The 18,807-nt window shown below is 43.9% G+C and overlaps 1 protein-coding gene across 2 annotated transcripts in view; it reads left to right on the top strand.

The window, feature by feature from the left end:
• ARHGEF17 (Rho guanine nucleotide exchange factor 17) overlaps window positions 1-18,807 on the top strand; it is a 362,668-nt gene that overhangs the window by 287,715 nt on the left and 56,146 nt on the right. For both annotated transcript variants that reach the window (XM_073612921.1, XM_073612920.1), the window contains exons 7-10: window positions 8,371-8,547; window positions 11,095-11,145; window positions 15,339-15,448; window positions 17,495-17,580. In XM_073612921.1, coding sequence (XP_073469022.1) covers window positions 8,371-8,547; window positions 11,095-11,145; window positions 15,339-15,448; window positions 17,495-17,580 — 424 coding nt within the window. The remainder of the gene's footprint in view (window positions 1-8,370; window positions 8,548-11,094; window positions 11,146-15,338; window positions 15,449-17,494; window positions 17,581-18,807) is intronic.

Below are 18,807 nucleotides of genomic sequence, written 5' to 3'. Positions count from 1 at the left end.
CAACGCTGGCGCTGATGAGCTTGCGGTCTTTTGACTTGGAAAATCTGGCTGTATGTTTGAGACTAATTTATTGTTCCTCAGTACTTCCTCTTTTAGTCTCGGCTTCCTCGGAGGCCTTTTGAAGAGCGATGTTATTCCTTAAATACTCTGCGGTTTATTTTCCCAAAGGGGCTCTTTATGAGCAATAAACAGACTGAGATAAAAATGGATTGGGAAGTTTTTTTTCTCTGTACGCTGGTGATGTATCTCGGATAATTTCCTGTTGTCCTATTATAGTTTTTAACTTAAAGCAGTAGTAAACCGCAGTTAAAGAAAAAAAAATCCCCTGCAAGGCAATGTCATAATGTGCTAGTATGCATCGCATACTAGCACATTATAAGAGACTTATCTGAAAAATGAAGCCCTCCAGCGTCACGCTGTCACCGCTGAGATCTTCACCCGGGCTTCCTTCCGGGTTCGTGGCCTCTGGCTACATGAGTGCCTGGGGGCGCGATGACGTCACTACCACGCATGCTGCTGTTTACAGCAGGGACTCTGAAGGTCCGGCACACCATGAGCGGATGTGCTAGTGATGTCACTGGCTGCATGCAGTGTGAATATCTCCTAAACAGTGCAAGTTTAATCGCATTGATATTCACTGTACCTACAGGTAAGCCTCATTAGAGGCTTACCTGTAGGTAAAAGATGAAAACGTGGGTTTACTACCACATTAATGGTTACGTTTACTATGGGTTATCGGAGTAAATTGTACTGTGAGTTAAGCTTCAATAGTTTAGGTGTTCAAAGTGATCTCCAGGCAGATATAAAAGACAAGTGAATGCAGCTCTGTAGTCATACGTCACTAAAGCTGAACTCCGGCCATACCTTCAGCTCCTCCTCTCCTGTACAGAAATTCTTACTCTTTTTTTTTTTTTTTTTTCCTGCACACTTTCAGCTTCTCGCAGTGTGCATTACAAGTTGCAGCTAGTGAGATAGAGCCTGCCTCATTTCCTGGCTGGAGAATGCCAAACATCATCTGGATCCCTCCTCATCTGGATCCCTCCTCCCCAACCTTACTGTCTGTGACCCTTACCTTTCATTCATTGAAGTTAAAGTTACATAAAAAAAAAAAAAAAAAAAACCTTTAAATGACAAACATGTTATGCTTGCCTGCTCTGTGTAGTGGTTTTGCAGAGAGCAGCCCCGATTCTCCTCTTCTTGAGTCCCCCGTTGGCGCTCCTGGTCCCTCCCTCCTCCCACGTGCCACCATAGCAAGCAGCTTGCTATAGGATCACCTGAGCAGGCTCACTCCAGAGCCTCTGCTCTGTGTGTCCATTCACACACAGAGTGCGTCTTGGCTCCACTCCTGCTCCCTCCTCCTCGCCTCACTGGCTGTGATTGACAGTAGCGGGAGCCAATGGCTACTGCTGCTGCCTCAGCCAATGAGGAGGAAGAGACCTAGGAGAGCTTAGGCTCTCATGCACATCACTGGATCGAGATAGGGTTCAGGTAAGTTTTAGGGGGGGGGGGGTTGCTGTGGGGGGAGCTGCTGCACACATAAGGTTTTTTTTTTGTACCTTCATGCATAGAATGCATGAAGACAAAAAACTTCCGCCTTTACAACTAATTTAAAGCGGAGCTCCACCCAAAATGGGAAGCTTCACTTATCTGCCTCCTCCCCCCTCTAGTGCCACATTTGGCACCTTGTGGGAGGAAGGGGGGGGGGGCGGGTACCTGGTTTTGACAGGTACCGGCTCCCACGCCCTGCCTAGTTCGCCGCAGCAAACTCAGCCGGAAGTTCGGCCCTCGCCGCAGCCGGCCCATTGAGAAAGTGCAGCGTGATTGGACACCGGCTGTAAAGCCGCAAGGCTTCACTGGCGGTTTCCCTTACCCAAGATGGCAGCGCCAGCACCCGAGAGTGGATTCAAGAATTAGCTTGGGTGAGGACACCGGGGGATCCCTGGACAGGTAAGTGCTCTAAAGTCATCAGCTATAGTATTCGTAGCTGCTGACTTTTAATTTTTGGTGGGGGGCTGGAGCTCCGCTTTAAGTTCTTTCAATCATGGAGGCTCAGTATCCCATGTAGGTGTTACTTGGTGCGATCTGCATCCCCCGCAAAAGGCATTTTGATATTTTGGTAATTCCTCCCAATAGCCATCCCACTGCTTGAGAGGAGTACTGAGGCAGAGATGTTTTCAGGAAGCTATGTACAGCACTCTGCCGACCCCTCCCACCAGCCATAATCTACCCGCATTGCATAGAGAAGCACATAGAGCTGACGATGATATCACTGGGTCTAAAATCAGGTTTGGTATGAAAGTGGAAAGACGTTATTAAATAAAAAATGTAATTAGCAAGTTGATGAGGGCAAAGGAGAAAACGGGAAAGACAACATATTGGTAGATTAAACCTCAATCATGGAAAGTGGACTTTTTATTGATGTTTGTGCTCTCAGTGGACGGATTCTGCAGGTCACATGATCTAAGGTACTGACTTTTGGACACATGACATAGATCGCTGGTTGTCAACCGATGAGCTAAAGGTTGCCTCAAATGCAGCCCCTGACATCACCAAAGGTCAGCACATAATGTTCAGTATGTAATGCTTGAGAGTACTGTCAGAAACTGCCGACCTAATAGAAGAAATGATGGTCAGAGAGTGTGGACCGGATACGTGGTTGGCTGAGGATATGCTGCAGAAGACAAATGGAAACCGGGAACATGAACCCTAATCAATGTTCCCACTGAAAACTGATGAGGTCCGAGGGTCACACATCACATACCAAAGGGCAGCACGTTGGGCACCAGGGACATAGAACCAAAAGTACCATGGATCCCACTGGCTTCTGGTCACATGACCTGGTACTGAAATGCCATGGAACCTACTATTTACCCAGAAAAGTGCCTGTGCATACCTTCCATTGTCAGAAGGCCAAGCTCTGAACATTTGGGAAGCCCCTTTGTGGCATTTCACAATAGAGTACAGCAATCTCATCAGCCTAATGGAAAGCTGCCAACTTTCCACTGTGGGATGAATAAGGAAGGGTTAGAGCCTCTGTTTTTATTGTTTGTGTACATATTAGAGGGATTTCCCGCCAGTAACAGGACGTAATGAGACCTCCCCAATAGAGACACAGACAAAAATAAGAACACATTTTTAGTAGAATGACGAAGGGCTAGGACAGTCATTCTCAGCCAGGGTTCCGTGGGACTTTAGGGTTCCTCAAGAGGTTGCTAGGAGTTCCTTGGTTTGTGGCTTTTATGACCTTCCATGTGATTGTGGTTGTATAGCTCTGGGGTCACCCCCACCTTACAGAGCCAGCAGCATAAACCCAATGATCTTTTTAACAGTCTGTAAGGGTGGCATTCTGACCACCACTGTAAATGGGTATGTTTCCACTAACCACCAATGTATGGGGCTTTATTCTCATTAACCCCAGGGGAATTATTTGTAGCAAGGGTTCCCTGAGATCTGAAAATTATTTAAAGGGTTCCTCCAGAGGTAAAAAGGTTGGGAGATCCTGGGTTTGAACAATGTTTTATTCCTGTCCCAGTGGCAGGTGCTCCCCCCATTTTTTTTTTTTTTTTTTTTTGTACAGGTGTGACATGGACATAAAGTGAAGCCCTCAGTGGGGTCACAGACAGAAAAAAAAACTGCCCATTTCCATGATTATTATTTGCTTTAAACCACTGCAGAACATAAAGTGATGACCTTTTTTTTTAATGTGGAGAGGGGGTGGCGCCACCCACTGGCCTGACGTGAAAATGCTGCTTACATCTTTTAATGGCTAAAAGGTTTTTGAGTAATGATAGGAGCTGCCATTGAAGTTTTGTTTTTTGTGCATTCTTAAAAGGATCTAATTCAACTGACTTGAATGGCAAAATGCATCTTGGAGGCCTTGAACTGCAATGCACTGCCAGGTAGAACGTTGATGTGAATGGGCCCTGTTAAAAGCAATGTGTTTTGGTTGTCTGTGAGTATATTGAAAATACAGAGCCAAATAGATGATGTGCAGGGTGAACATGTCCTAACTCTTGTAGGGAATCTATTTGTTTTCTTTTAAGTGATATTAAAGGCAGAAGAAAAAAAAAATAACAAACATGTTATACTTCTATGCTCTGTGCGGTGGTTTTGCACAGGGAATCCCCAATCCTCCTCTTCTCGGGTCCCCCCGCTGGCGCTCCTGGCCCCTTCTTCCTGTTGAGTTCCCTCATAGCAAGCAGTTGATATGGGGGGCACCCGTGCAGGCTCGCGTCTGAGACGCTGCTCCGTGTGTCTATTTACACACAGAGCATGGCTCAGCGCCACCCTCTCTCTCTGATTGGCTCACTGGCTGTGATTGACAGTAGCAGGAGTCAATGGCACCTGTTGCTGTCTCAGCCAATGAGGATAAAGAGAACTGGGTGCACATCGCTGGATCGAGATGTGGCTCGGGGGGGGGGGGGTTTAACTTCATGCATAGAACGCATTATGGTGAAAAAAAAAACCTTGAGCCTTTACAACCACTTTAAGGACTTGCAACAATAGAAAGGGGCAGAACTACTATGTGGGAAACAGGCCTGTGTGTGTATGTATATATATATATATATATATATATATATATATATATATATATATATATATATATATATATATATATATATATATATATATATATAGAGGAAATATGCAGGAAATGAGGACTGTATAGATAAAGAGGAAATATGTAGAAAGCAGTGCTTGCATACTGTATGTATTAAGGAAATATACAGGAAGCAAAGCCTGTACATGTAATGAAGCCAATATGTATGAAGCAGTAGCTGCCTATGTAATGAGGAAATATGTAGAAAGAAGAGCCTGCATATGAAATCAAGGCTATATGAAAGGAGTAGAGTCTGCATAGGTAATGAGGAAATAAGTTGGAAGCAGAGACCAAATATTTAATGAGCAAATATGCAGAAAGCAGAGCTTGCATATGCAGTGACGAAATATGTGGGAAGCAGACCCTGCATATGTAAAAGAGAAAATACATAGGAAGCCGAGCCTTGATTTGTAATGCAGAAATATGTAGGAAGCAGGGCCTACCTTTGTAATGAGGATCTATATGTATGGCCATGGCTCTTACTAAATACCTTGGACTGTCTACTTTCCAAAAGGGGGTCATTTTCGGGGTATTTGTACTGTCCTAGCATTTTCGGGCCTCAAGAAATGAGATCAGATATCAGTACACCTGGATTGATCAATTTTCATATATATATATATTTATACAGTGGAACCTTGGTTAATGAGCGTTTTGAAAGATGAACAACTTTTTTTTTTAAATCCTGACTCGGTTTACGAGTGTTGTCTCACAAAACGAGCAGGATTCAAGCTAATGTGGTGTGCAATACCACATTTGGCCAGAGGTGCGGGGGCGCCGGTGACACTCGGAACGGTTCAAAGCCGTTCAGAATCACTCGGAAATACTCTGTTCCCGAGCCTTTCCTAGGGTTTCTGAGTTCAGCCGAGCTGTGTCTGAGTATTTCCGAGGCTCTCCGGCGCCCCCCCCCCACCTCTGGCCACATAAGGTATTGCATGCAACAAAAGTCAATGCGGAACAAATTATCTTTGTTTCCATTGACTTCTATGGGGAAACTTGCTTTGATATGCGAGTGCTTTGGATTACAAGCATTCTCCTGGAATGGATCAGGCTCGTAATCCAAGGTTTCACTGTATGTATATATAATATAATATATTAAAATATATATATATATATATATATATATATATATATATATATATATATATATATATATATATATATATATATATATATATATATATATATATATATATATATTTTTTTTTTTTTTATATATATATATATATATATATATATATATATATATATATATAATATACCATAGTTTGTGGATTCTATAACCTTCCTACAGACTAAATAATATACACTGATTTGGGTTATTTTCACCAAAGAAATGTAGTAGAATACACTTTGATCTAAACTTTATGAAGAAAGATTATTTGCAAAATGTTGTTATAGCAAAAACGAAGAAACGCCTTTTTAAAAAAAATATACTTTTTTAGTTATTTAGCAAAAAGTAGGAAACCCAGTGGTGATTAAATATGACCAAAAGAAAGCTCTGGTTGTGTGAACAAAATGATAAAAAATTTAGTCTGGGTACGGTGTAGCATGACCGCGCAATTGTCATTCAAAGTGCGACAGCGCTGAAAGTTGAAAATTGGCCTGGGGGTGGGGGTGAAAGTGCCCAGTATTGAATAGTTAAAAATGTAGGAAGTAGACCTTGCATATGTAATGAGCAAATATGGGTAGCCAATGTACATGTATAATTGCAAATTACACTCCTAAGGGTTTTAAAACATTTATATCCAATTATATTATTCATTCCAATCAAGTCAGCGACATTTGCTTATATACCTATATATAACTATAAAAAGAGGAGCAGGATTTTTATCCATTTCTCCCCTATCAAAAAAAAAAAATTAAAAAAAAGCCTCTAGATACACTTTGAAGTGAGTCAAAAGCCGGACGGGTCCCTGGAGTATTTCCCATAATTATGGCAGATTTACCTCCTAATATGGTAGTATCTCAGCACCCGGCTCTATTCTGCGCATTTAACAGGTGCTGGGAGTGTACACTTCACTGCATATGCACAGCATAGCTTTACCTTCTATTATCTGTATTAGATGGAACCACATTGTTTCTATAACTTGATCTCTGAGGACGGGTTCACATATATGCAAATTGGATGCGGGTTTCTCCGCATCCAGTTCGCATAAAATGCGAGTGTGCCCGGCTGGCAATGGAGCTGCTTCACACAGGTCCTTTTTTCTTGGTGAGAAAAAGGAAAAAAAAAATCTAAAAGACATTCAGTTTTTATGAAGATGCCCTCACCTTTCTGCTAAATATCTAGCCAGCTCTTTTTTTTTTTTTTTTTTTTTTTAGTTGCATTTTACTTTATTTTCAGGAAAGATAAACATGCATTACAGGTATAAATTTATATTATAGAAAGACGTTACAAAGTGCAATCGTTATTTCTGTACAGTGCATAACTGGTTATCCAAAACATCATGATAGGACAGATGTTAGGCCTACGAGGTGATTAGCTGGGTGCCCCCATGCTGGGCCAATCTGTTACTGGCACGAGGATGCACAGTTGTTGTGTGTAATTCCCATGCTGGTGTCCCATTGTTGTCTATAGGGACACGTGGCTGCACAGACACAGCCGTCGTGTCCCAATATGACATGCGATGTGGGTCCTTGAACTCATCCTGTGTGCATTCGGGGACCAGTACCCGTATTTCATTTTGGGACACAGAGGCTGTGTCCATACCGCCACGTGCCCCAGTCGACCACAATGGGATTCCAGCTCCCAGGGGTGTTGCTAGGTCTACAAAAGATCTAGGGCTAGAGCCCATAGCAGCATAGTAAAGAAAGTCATACGCTTTGGCGAGCATACACATGTATATACAGTAATATACGTGTGTGTGTGTGTGTATCCGCAGAGAGCCCCCCACTTACATCAGGGTCCCCAGAGAAGCCCCCCTCTTACATCAGGGTCCCCAGAGAGCCCCCTATTACATCAGGGTCCCCAGAGAGCCCCCCCCCTTGCATCAGGGTCTCCAGGGAGCCTCCCCCTTGCATCAGGGTCCCCAGAGAGTCCCCCAATTACATCAGGGTTCTCAGAGAGCACCCCTTACATTAGGATCCCCAGAGAGCCTCCCCCTTAAATCAGGGTCCCCAGAGAGCCTCCCCTCCCCTTGGGGACCCCTGTAGAGACTCAGGGCTATGGGCCCCAGATTCGGGGCTATAGCTCCAAAAGCCACCCCCCTAGCGACGCCACTGCCAGCACCCCATGCATGCTACACCTGTGCATCCACGTCCCGAGAAAGAATAGCCCTGCACTCACATAACCACAGGATTTTCTGTAACTTCTGTGTTAATGGCTAGAAGGTTGTCTTTCCCAAATTGTATTTATTTTCAAGAAGTATATGTAACCAACCAGAGACAATAGTAAAAAAAAAAAAGAAGAAAGAAAAAAAAATTTAAGATAAAAAAATAAAGTATACCAGCAAATTGTGGTCATGCCGTGGATTGGATGTAAAATAAAACAAAGACAGAGTTCATACCAATGAAGTATTGAGCGTGTGAATTATCAAATGCATCATAATGTCACTAGCTCGTTAATTTTTATTATAATTATTTGTAGCATAAATAGCAGCTGAAGCCCACAGTGGTGAACACAGCTGTGTTTTTTTTTTTTTTTTTCTTTAAGATCTAATCTAACAGCCTTATTGGCATTCCCCTTGGGCTGGCTCTGGCATCTTGTTGTGTATAAGTTACATACTGATGTGTATGTTATGTGCTGACTCTCCTCTATACTCTGCCTACAGGATCTGCTCAAACACACCCCCGAGGACCACCCAGACTACCCCTGCCTGCTGGATGCCCAGCGTAACATCAAGCGGCTGGCGGAAAGGATAAACAAGGGGATGAGGAGTGCCGAGGAGGCGGAGAGAGATACCCGAATCCTGCAAGAGATTGAATCCCACATTGAGGGCATGGAGGATGTATGTAATCTTTAATACTATAAACCTCTATACCAGGCAGTAGCATGACCTGTGGCTTTTGACCACAAATATAGAACTATCTCTTCATACCACTAAGCTGGTTTACTGCATTGATGGTGGGCTGTCTTTTTACTGCACATCGATTGGCTCTGCAGCAACACATTTTCTGTGTGTATTGTTAAGATGTATAGGTGCTTGATGCCCCTAAAGCTGGCCATACACTTAGATTTTGTGTGTGGGCCACATGAAAAAAAAAAAAAAGATTCCTCCTTCCATGCTATACAGCATGGATGGACAAATCTTCTGCTGAGGCTATTGTATTTTGACAGCCAACAGGGCCGACTGTCAAAATGTCCAAAAAGAATATGGCTGCTTTATTTAGCGTCGCTAGGCACCTGTCAGCTCTGCCAACGGTAAATGAGCAAAGGAGCGCCGGTGCACCCCCCCCCCCTTATTTAACCTTAGCAGGAACCGGAGATGTCAGACATCGGGAGGCAAGCGACAGATGCGGAGCTTTCTTTTCTTTTTAAGGTCACTGTCGGGGAGACATTGTTTATTTTTTTGTTGTTTTGGGGTTTTTGTTTAATAAAGGACTGTTTTTATTTATTTTTGACACTTTTTTGGTGATTGAATAGGGGTATAATGTACCCCATACTCATTCACATGGGGGAGGCGGGATCTGGGGGCTGCTTTGTTAAAGTGGGCTTCCAGAGTCTGATAAGCCCCCCGACTGCAGACCCCCACAACCACCACCAAGGGTTGTGAGGAAGAGGCCCTTGTCCTCATCAACATGGGGGGGAGCCCCACCTGCCCAAATGCACCTCCCCCATGTTGTGGGTATGTGGCCTGGTATGGTTCAGGAGGTGGGGGGTGGGTGCTCACTCGTGTCCCCCCCCCCCCCATCCCCTTTTCCTGACCTGCCGGGCTCCAGGTTTGGATAAGGGTCCGGTATGGATTTTGGGGGAACCCCACACCATACTTTTTTTTTTTTTTTTTTTTTTTTTTTTTTTTTTTAGCATGCGGTTCCCCTTAAATTCTATACCAGACATAATTCTATACTAGACAAACTTAATGCTGACAATTGTTTGTTTAGGAAATCCCGCTGACAGCAGATGAGTCATGGTTGTTAAGGACGCGGCGGCCGGAAGGCTGCCCCTTTCCTTAACAACCAGATATTATTGAATGAATTTGAATCATTCGGATGCTTCAAACATCCGTATGAAACAAACAATTTTCGTTTATTTTGTTACTATTTTATTTTGGATTAATTGAAATTTGTTACTGTTGAAAATGTTGTTCGAATTTCAATTCGGAACAAAAGGAAAAGCACATCTGTAGCGCTGTCACACCAAAACTCACGGACCAGGCAAGGAGGGCATTAATCAGAGAGGAAGCACAGAGACCTAAGGTAACCCTGGAGGAGCTGCAGAGTTCCACAGCAGAGACTGGAGTATCTGTACATAGGATGACAATAAGCCGTACGCTCCATAGAGTTGGGCTTTATGGCAGAGTGGCCAGAAGAAAGACATTACTTTCAGCAAAAAACAAAATGGCACGTTTTGAGTTTGCGAAAAGGCATGTGGGAGACTCCCAAAATGTATGGAGGAAGATGCTCTGGTCTGATGAGACTAAAATTGAACTTTTTGGCCATCAAAGAAAACGCTATGTCTGGCGCAAACCCAACACATCACATCACCCAAAGAACACCATCCCCACAGTGAAACATGGTGGTGGCAGCATCATGCTGTGGGGATGTTTTTCAGCAGTCGGGACTGGGAAACTGGTCAGAGTTGAGGGAAAGATGGATGGTGTTAAATACAGGGATATTCTTGAGCAAAACCCGTACCACTCTGTGTGTGATTTGAGGCTAGGACGGAGGTTCACCTTCCAGCAGGACAATGACCCCAAACACACTGCTAAAGCAACACTTGAGTGGTTTAAGGGGAAACATGTAAAGGTGTTGGAATGGCCTAATCAAAGCCCAGACCTCAATCCAATAGAAAAGCTATGGTCAGACTTAAAGATTGCTGTTCACAAGCACAAACCATCCAACCTGAAGGAGCTGGAGCAGTTTTGCAAGGAGGAATGGGCAAAAATCCCAGTGGTAAGATGTGGCAAGCTCATAGAGACTTATCCAAAGCGACTTGGAGCTGTGATAGCCGCAAAAGGTGGCTCTACAAAGTAGTGACTTTAGGGGGGTGAAAAGTTATGCAGATTGACTTCTGTTATTTTATCCTATTTGTTGTTTGCTTCACAATAAAAAAAAAAAAAAAAACTTCTTCAAAGTTGTGGGCATTTTCTGTAAATTAGATGATGCGAATACTCAAACAATCCATGTTAATTCCAGGTTGTGAGGCAACAAAACACGAAAAATGCCGGGGGGGGGGGGGGGGGGGGGTGAATACTTTTGCTGGGCACTGTAGAGCTCTCAGTAAGCACTGCAGTAGTGAAAGCACTTCACTTACAAATTCTGGCTGTATGGGTGATCTTGCACACGGACTTCAGGGAGGAGACGGTGATGTTACATGCATGTTTTTCTCTCTACAGCTCCAGGTTCCCTTCCGGAGGTTTGTGAGACAAGAGATGGTGGTGGAAGTGGTAAGTCCCACAGCTGTCATTGCTCATTGGAATCCTGTCATTGAGCGGGGGAGGGGAAAGTTTTAATAATAAATGACCGAAATGAAAAATTCAGGATCCAAATGTTCAATTTGAGGTCAGCACAGAAAACAAAAATCCTTTATGTATAGCAGAAAGGAGATTTTGTTATTTGCCTGAGAAAAGAGTTCTTCATTGTAAATGCGATAACATCGTCTTCTGCAATTGTTTTCAATTCATTTGAAAAAGCGTTGAACTCCAGGCATTTATAAAAGACACTAATTAGTGCAGCTGTGTATTCATTATTACAACGTTAAATGTGTTTTTGTTTTTTTGTTTTTAAAGCAAGCAGGGTAAGATTTGTAAGTAAGATTTAACCTGGTATCAGCCTTTTGCTGGCCCTGTACTGCAGAACTCAGATGGGGAGAGAAAGAAGCCGCACAAGGAGCCAACCAGTCAGGTCCTAAGGGGACATGCTGATAGTAGAAGAGAGCAGAGTGCTGAGTTCATAGTTTGCTGCTTCTCCATTCACAGTCACAGAATGGGAGAGACAAGACCAAGTGTTGCTTAACTACAGAGCAGAGGGTCTCCTACCCTGCCAGACAGACCTGTGCTATGTGCCAGAGCTTTAGCAGGTAAAACCACTCCTATATCTGTATTTCCATTATATGTATTTAATCAGTGCCTGAATCTTCTTTGGAAATAGAAGATATCTGGAATGGTTGTCTGATCGATATATGAAACAGGAACTGACTGCTAAGGAGCTCAAAATTCTAACTTTTTTTTTATTTTTTAATAGGCAGTTTATCCTCCTCCCAGCTTCTGAGTGTAAGGCCCCTTTCACACATGCGGACCGTTCAGATCCGCCCGTCCGTTTTTTCAGGCGGACCTGAACAGACGCACCATGCAGTTCTATGGAGCGAAGCATGTCAGCGGTGACATGTCCGCTGACTTCCGCTCCGCTAAATCCAGACGGATCGGATGAAAACAGACAGGCGGTCCGTTTTCATCTGATCTCCCCATAGAGAAGAGTGGAGATCTGACAGGTCCGTCTCTGCACAGTGAGCGGAGATGGACCTGTCATCCGCCGGCTCATTGGGGATCAACGGATCAATGCCTGCTGTGCAAGCGGATCCGCATATGTGTCAAATAACAGAGTTCTGTAGTTCATTCTTTTTTTTTTTTTTTTTACTTTATTATTTAAAGCTCTTATTCATTCTTTAAAATCTCTGCAAGATCATTTAGTTGACAGAGCAGTAGATGATTCGATTTTCTTTCCTTCCACCTGGCAACCATGCGATCAAACACTGCTGATCGCTCGGTTCTCAGTGCTCCTTGAGCAGAGAGCTGGTGACTGTCAACCACTGGCTTTCTGCTCTTAAAATTTTTTTTTTTTTTGCTAATTTCCCAGAGGGAGGGGGCAGGTGAGTGGAACATGAACAAAATGGTTAAAGTTCTGCTTTAAGGTGACCCCTGACTATCAACCTGGAGAATCTGATTTAGGGAATATAAATAAAACCAAAAGATGGACACGTACAGATATTTTATTAGTAAACCCGTATGTGTTGTAAGGGGGCAGACTCAGCTAGTAGTGGCAGCTGTAAACCATGTACAAGACAGGGACACCCTGGAGAACAGTCCATGCAGGTTTGTCCTGCACATTCACCAAGGTAGCAAACACACACAGTTCAATGCAGGGTGGCTTTGTATAGCAGGTCCAAAGCATAAAACAAACAAAACATCTGCTCATCCGAGCCACTTACTAAAATTTGGTCTGTCCCTGACTAACAGGGTGCCCATTAAAGAGTAAATGGGTTTTACTTCCTCTTATGCTCCCTGCAAGGCCTGCAAATGAAAAGCATAATGGGCTAGTATGCATTGCATACTAGCCCATTATACAACACTTACCTGCAAATGAAGCCTGCGCTGTCCCCTGAGCTGGCCGAGTCCATCTTCGCCCCTCTTCCTTCCAGGGCCACGGACTCCAGCTCTGTGACTTGCTGGAGTCACGTGACGTCACTCCCGCGCATGCGGGTGGGAGCCGTCATCACAGCACACGCTGGGGGGAAGAAATGGCATGCTGGTCCTTTTCTTCACAGCGCCTGTTCCAATGACGACATTGGCATACTACAAGTGAAATATCTGCTTAACGGCGCACGTTTAGGAGATATTTCCACTACCTATAGGTAAGCCTTATTCTAGGCTTATCTACAGTTAAAAGCCAACAAAAAGGGTTTACAACCACTTTAATGGGTTCCCGAAAACAGAGGCAGCACACATAGCTTTTTTGTGTTCTGTCAGCACTCAGTCTTTTCACCCAGCAGCAGGGTCCCCACAACAGACAGAGTGAGCCCTGACCGGCAGTCAGCTCATGTTTATAAAGAACTGTGCACAGCTGAAACTAATAATGAGGTTGGCTTCCAAGTAAGATATGGCCTTAGAAATGACTTTATCCCACCAAAAAGCTCTGCAAAGCATCCGGGCTCCAGGATCCAGAACAGAACTTAAAGAGGAGGGCCCATCAAAAAAAAAAAAAAAAAATTAAAAGTCAGCAGCTACAAATACTGCAGCTGCTGACTTTTAATTGGACACTTACCTGTCCCTGGGTCCAGCGAGTTTCCTACTGTGCATGCACCAGTTGCACTGCTCTTTCTGAATGGTCCTGCCGTCTTCTGGGACCTGTGTGTGTCCCAGAAGGCAGCAGGGGGAAGGAGGAGGGGCTGGAAATGATCGGCAATGTGAACAAAAGTAGATTCCCCTTTTGGGTTGAGCTCTGCTTTAAAACTGAGTTCCACCAAAAAATGGAACTTTCCGCTTTTAAGCACTCCTGACCCCCTGACATGCCACATTTGACATGTCATTTTTTTTTGGGGGGGGGGCACCTAGTTTCGACAGGTACCCATCTCCCACTTCCGCCCATGGCGCTGAGTGGAAGTTCTCCTCTCCCCCCTCCCTGCAATCTTCTGGGACACATGTCGCAGGTCCCAGAAGATTGCCCGACCATTCAGGACGCGCCGAGCGACGTACACCCGGCTGTGAAGTTGCAAGCTGTCACAGCCAGGTGCCCACACTTGCAATGCCGGCGCTGCGGAGAGGAGAGTGAGAGAAGCGAGGCTTCAGGGCAGCCGCATCGCTGGACCGTGGGACAGGTGAGTGTCTGTTTATTAAAAGTCAGCAGCTACACTTTTTGTAGCTGCTGACTTTGAATAAACACAGAAATGGGTGGAACTCCGCTTTAAGATTCTGAGAAAACAAAAAGTTTGACTCCACATCAGCCACGCACCCTGAAACCTCTCTTTGTGTATGTTAGAGACCTAGGTGACACATACACACTGTCCACAATCCTGCTAGCCAGTGCCTCATAAGGTATATTAATGAAAAGCTGACTATTCCAATTTGTGCATGCTTTCTGCATCACATTTCTTAAATTTGTATTATTTTTTTCATTTAAAATTTTAATTAAATGTCAATGTAATAGTATTTTTTGCTTACAACTAGTGTAAGTACCTTAATCTATTTGATACCAGCCTCCTATCATACTCTATACACCAGGGATATGCAATTAGGGGACCTCCAGCTGTTGCAAAACTACAATTCCCATCATGCTCTGCCTCTGGGTGTCATGCTTGTGGCTGTCAGAGTCTTGCTATGCTTCATGGGACTTGTAGTTCTGCAACAGCTGGAGGTCCGCTAATTGCATATCCCTGCTATACACCCTACTAGTGGGAGGGGCAGCAGTAGGAGCCAATTAGGCTCTGCAGAATGCACATGTGCTGCCAGAAGGAAAGAGCAGAATGACCAGAGCTGCTGACTTATTACTGTTCTGGTGATCCTTCACTATACAACCAAGGGGGAGGAGGTGACACCACTATATTTCTTGCCTCTAACAAAGAAAATGGTGTCACCTTCTGGGCTGAACTGTCTGGCAGAGGTGTATCACAAAAGTGTCCAGACAGAGTCGCATATTCCTTGGCAGATAATAAAGTTTACATCTGAGCTTTTTAGAATTCAGCTATAATCCTGATTATTTTTAACCTCCTATTTAAAAAAAAAAAAAAAAAAAGACATTTGAAAAGCAGTAGATTTCATTGTGATGTTCCTGATTTAGTCTAGTCTACTGTGTCTGCCTTCTACATTTAATCCTCCTGTATCCTCGCACTCTGCCACTAATGTGGGTCTGTCGTTTCTCTTTGCAGAAAGCGGTCAGTGGCAAGAAAGATCGTTCCCTGTTCCTGTTCACGGACCTGTTGCTTTGCACCACACTGAAGAGGAAATCCGGTTCTCTACGCCGCAGCTCCATGAATCTGTACGTTTATCGAACATTAAAGGATAAGTTCACCTTTTAGGAACATGTTGCATCCGTATTCCTCTACCCTGCAACCGCTAAGCAGGGCACAGATCTCTGTGAATGAGTAAACTACAAGTCCCATCATCCACTGCGGTAGACGGGTTTGTAGTTCTCCGTGAACTACGAGTGTGCTTATCGGCACACTTGTAGTTCATTGATGCTTCCTCCAGCTTTCTAAGGCCCTGTTCACATCTGTGCGTTTTTACATCTTGGTGCGGTGCAAAAAAAAATTGTCATACAATATTTTCGGGGAAACAGGGTACATTCATAGCATGAGGCATTGCGGCCAATATGTGCAGCAGGGCCTGGAAGAGTGGCCAGGATATTTGAAGTTGGTTTACTTTTTCATTTTTCCTGACAAGGCAATCCTACCCCTTAAGCCTTTATCTGCAGGCAGTAAAGGACTGCGCTAGACTTTTTGTTCACCTATTCTGCACTGGAGAGTTTATAAGCTGAACAGTTGGCCATAGCTCCCAACTGTCCCTGATTTTGAGGGACTGTCCCTGATTTGGAGCAATGTCCCTCTGGCCCTCATTCCTCCTCATTTGTCCCTCATTTTGATCTGATCTATATAGATGTATATAAAATGCACTTTTTATCTATCAAAAAGTGTTTCCCAGTGCTAAACCTTTCATCTGATTTCTAAATTGCTGCATTTGTAAATTCCAAAAAGCCAATATAAAGGAATAGTGGTGGTAAAAAAAGCACTCGTGAGTTTAACCAATCTTTTACTTTTTGTAAAATTCTCCTTTAAGGGGGTGTGTCCTATGCCTGCTTACCTTTGCTGATAGGTGTCCCTCATTCCCATCTCAAAAAGTTGGGTGGTATGAGTTGGCATGTGCCTGGTGTTTCAGTAAACATTGGCAAAGGAAAGAGTTGCAATTCGTCCTCTTCCTGCAGTCAAACAAATTAAACTTACTGCATGAAAATGCATTTTATGTAGAAATCCCATGCCTTCCTATGGGGCTGGTTCACATAAGCTGCAGTTTAATGTGTTTTTAAAGTGGAGTTCCACCCAAATTTTGAACAATATCTGTATGTATTCTCTTCCTTGCCTAGATGCTGACATGCTGTTTAAAAAAATTTAAATCGCCGTAATTACCTTTTATTTTTCTATTCTTCTTTGCACTTCCTGGTTCTCCTCCCGTGGGAGTAGGCGTGTTTCTAGCCTCTCCCAGACTCCTGGGAGCTAGTCTCAGGCTTCCCAGGATGCCACTGAGCATGTGCAGGAACGAGCGGTGAATGCTGGGAGCACAGCATTCACCACATCCAGGAAATAAATGCTTGTGGGCTTCAAATGCCCACAATGAAGATGGAAACCGCCTGCAGTGAATAATATAAGTTATTCTTTCGGACGAAATCTGACACAGGCGGACATATTACACACAATATGTGAGTATGTAATGCTGAGAAGAAAAGTTTGTGAATGAACTCAAAAAAAAAAAAACGATAGATAGGTGGACCCCCGCTTTAAAGGGAAATAAGGGCCCATTCACAGTTATGCATGCGCATTACAAAATGTACATAGATATGTAATTGGGCTCCTAAAATTTTTTGGCCTTTAATAGGTTCCTATTGCTTCCTGTGTTGTCATTAACATTAATCTGCTTCCTTTGTCCACGGACAGATATTTGTGGGAAATCATACACTTTACATTTGTCACCATAATAGAAGATAAGGGAAAACCTTCCAATGGAGACAGTTGTCTGACCTGGGATTTCCCCTCACTTTAGAGAGATTTGTTTCCACTTCATGTGGAATCTCCTGGTCAAGAAGTGAAGAGACCCCCCCACCCCCACCCCCCATGAAACACAGCATAAAAAATAACAGGAGTTCCAACCATTCAGTACTCTAAAAACCAAACAAAGAATGTTTTTGGCTTTAAATAAACTTTAATGGTTTTTCCATGTGCAGTAAATACATTGCATTATGATACTGTGAGTGATTCCGCCCTCTGGTAATCTGTTTTGGTACTGCAGCAATAACATTTGTCTTGTGTTTTAGGTACACAGCAGCCAGTGTGATTGACATCTCCAGCAAGTACAAGCTTCTCTGGAAATTGCCCCTGGAAGATGTGGATATTGTCAAAGGTTTGCAGAATGTCCCTGTTGCACACTACTCTGCATGTACCAACATTTCTACCAAAAATAACAGATCTGCAGATCTGCCCATTTTCAGCATTGCCCCCTTCCACTTAGCTGTGGTCCTGCTATTGCTGTGCAGCAAGTCCATAAGGACTTGACCGTGACCGTGCAATGCTGGGACTTGTGACTGTATATTGACCATTAAAAACAAAACCACACTCTCTGTAAAGGGGACTGCAGTACATTGTGGAAACGTTTATGCTACGCATGCAGGAGAGCAGGGCCGGTGCAAGGATTTTTGTCTACACAGGCGAAGGTGCATTTTGCTGCACTGACCTAGATCAAAGCTTGACCTAGTTATTTTTTTCTTTATTTTTATTTATTTATCTTAAACACTTAATTTCGCATTGACATTTTTCTCCCCTGCAAGAAGAGCAAGTTATTATGGGGGTTGATTTACTAAAACTGGAGCATGCAAAATCTGGTGCACCTCTGCATAGGAACCAATCAGCTTCCAGGTTTTATTGCCAAAGCTTAAAGTGATTGTAAAATCTGGTTTAAAAAAAATATAAAATAAAAATAACAAACATGTTATACTTACCTCCTCTTTGCAGTTGGTTTTGCACAGAGCACCCTGGATCCTGCTCTTCTCGGGTCCCTCTTTGCTGCTCCTGGCTCCTCCCTCCTATCGAATGCCCCCCCCAGCCAGCAGCGCTCTATGGGGGCACCTGAGCCAAATCAGAGCTCCGTGTATCCATTCAGACACGGAGCACCGACCTGGCCCCACCCCCCTTTCTCCCCTGATTGGCTGGCTGACTGACTTTGATTGACCGCCGCGGGAGCCAATGGCGCCACTGCTTTGTCTCAGCCAATCAGAAAGAGTGTCTCGGATGGCTTAGACCAGGGGTCTCAAACTGGCGGCCCTCCAGCTGTTGCGGAACTATAAGTCCCATCATGCCTCTGCCTGTGGGAGTCATGCTTGTGACTGTCAGCCTTACAATGCCTCATGGGACTTGTAGTTTTGCAACAGCTGGAGGGCCGCCAGTTTGGGACCCCTGGCTTAGACACACTTGTGGACATCGCTGGAGAGCGATGGGGCTCAGGTAAGTAATTTGGGGGGTGCTGGGGAAGCTGCTACACATAGGTTGTTTATCCTAATGCATAGACTACATTAAGATAAAAAACCTTCTGCCTTTACAAACAACAACTGAACAAGCTGAAATTAGAAGCTAA

Source organism: Aquarana catesbeiana, linkage group LG02 (assembly GCF_042186555.1).
Source record: "Aquarana catesbeiana isolate 2022-GZ linkage group LG02, ASM4218655v1, whole genome shotgun sequence".
NCBI lineage: Eukaryota > Metazoa > Chordata > Amphibia > Anura > Ranidae > Aquarana > Aquarana catesbeiana.
The sequence above is the reverse complement of the archived record's forward strand: the minus strand, read 5'-3'. Positions and strand labels throughout refer to the sequence as shown.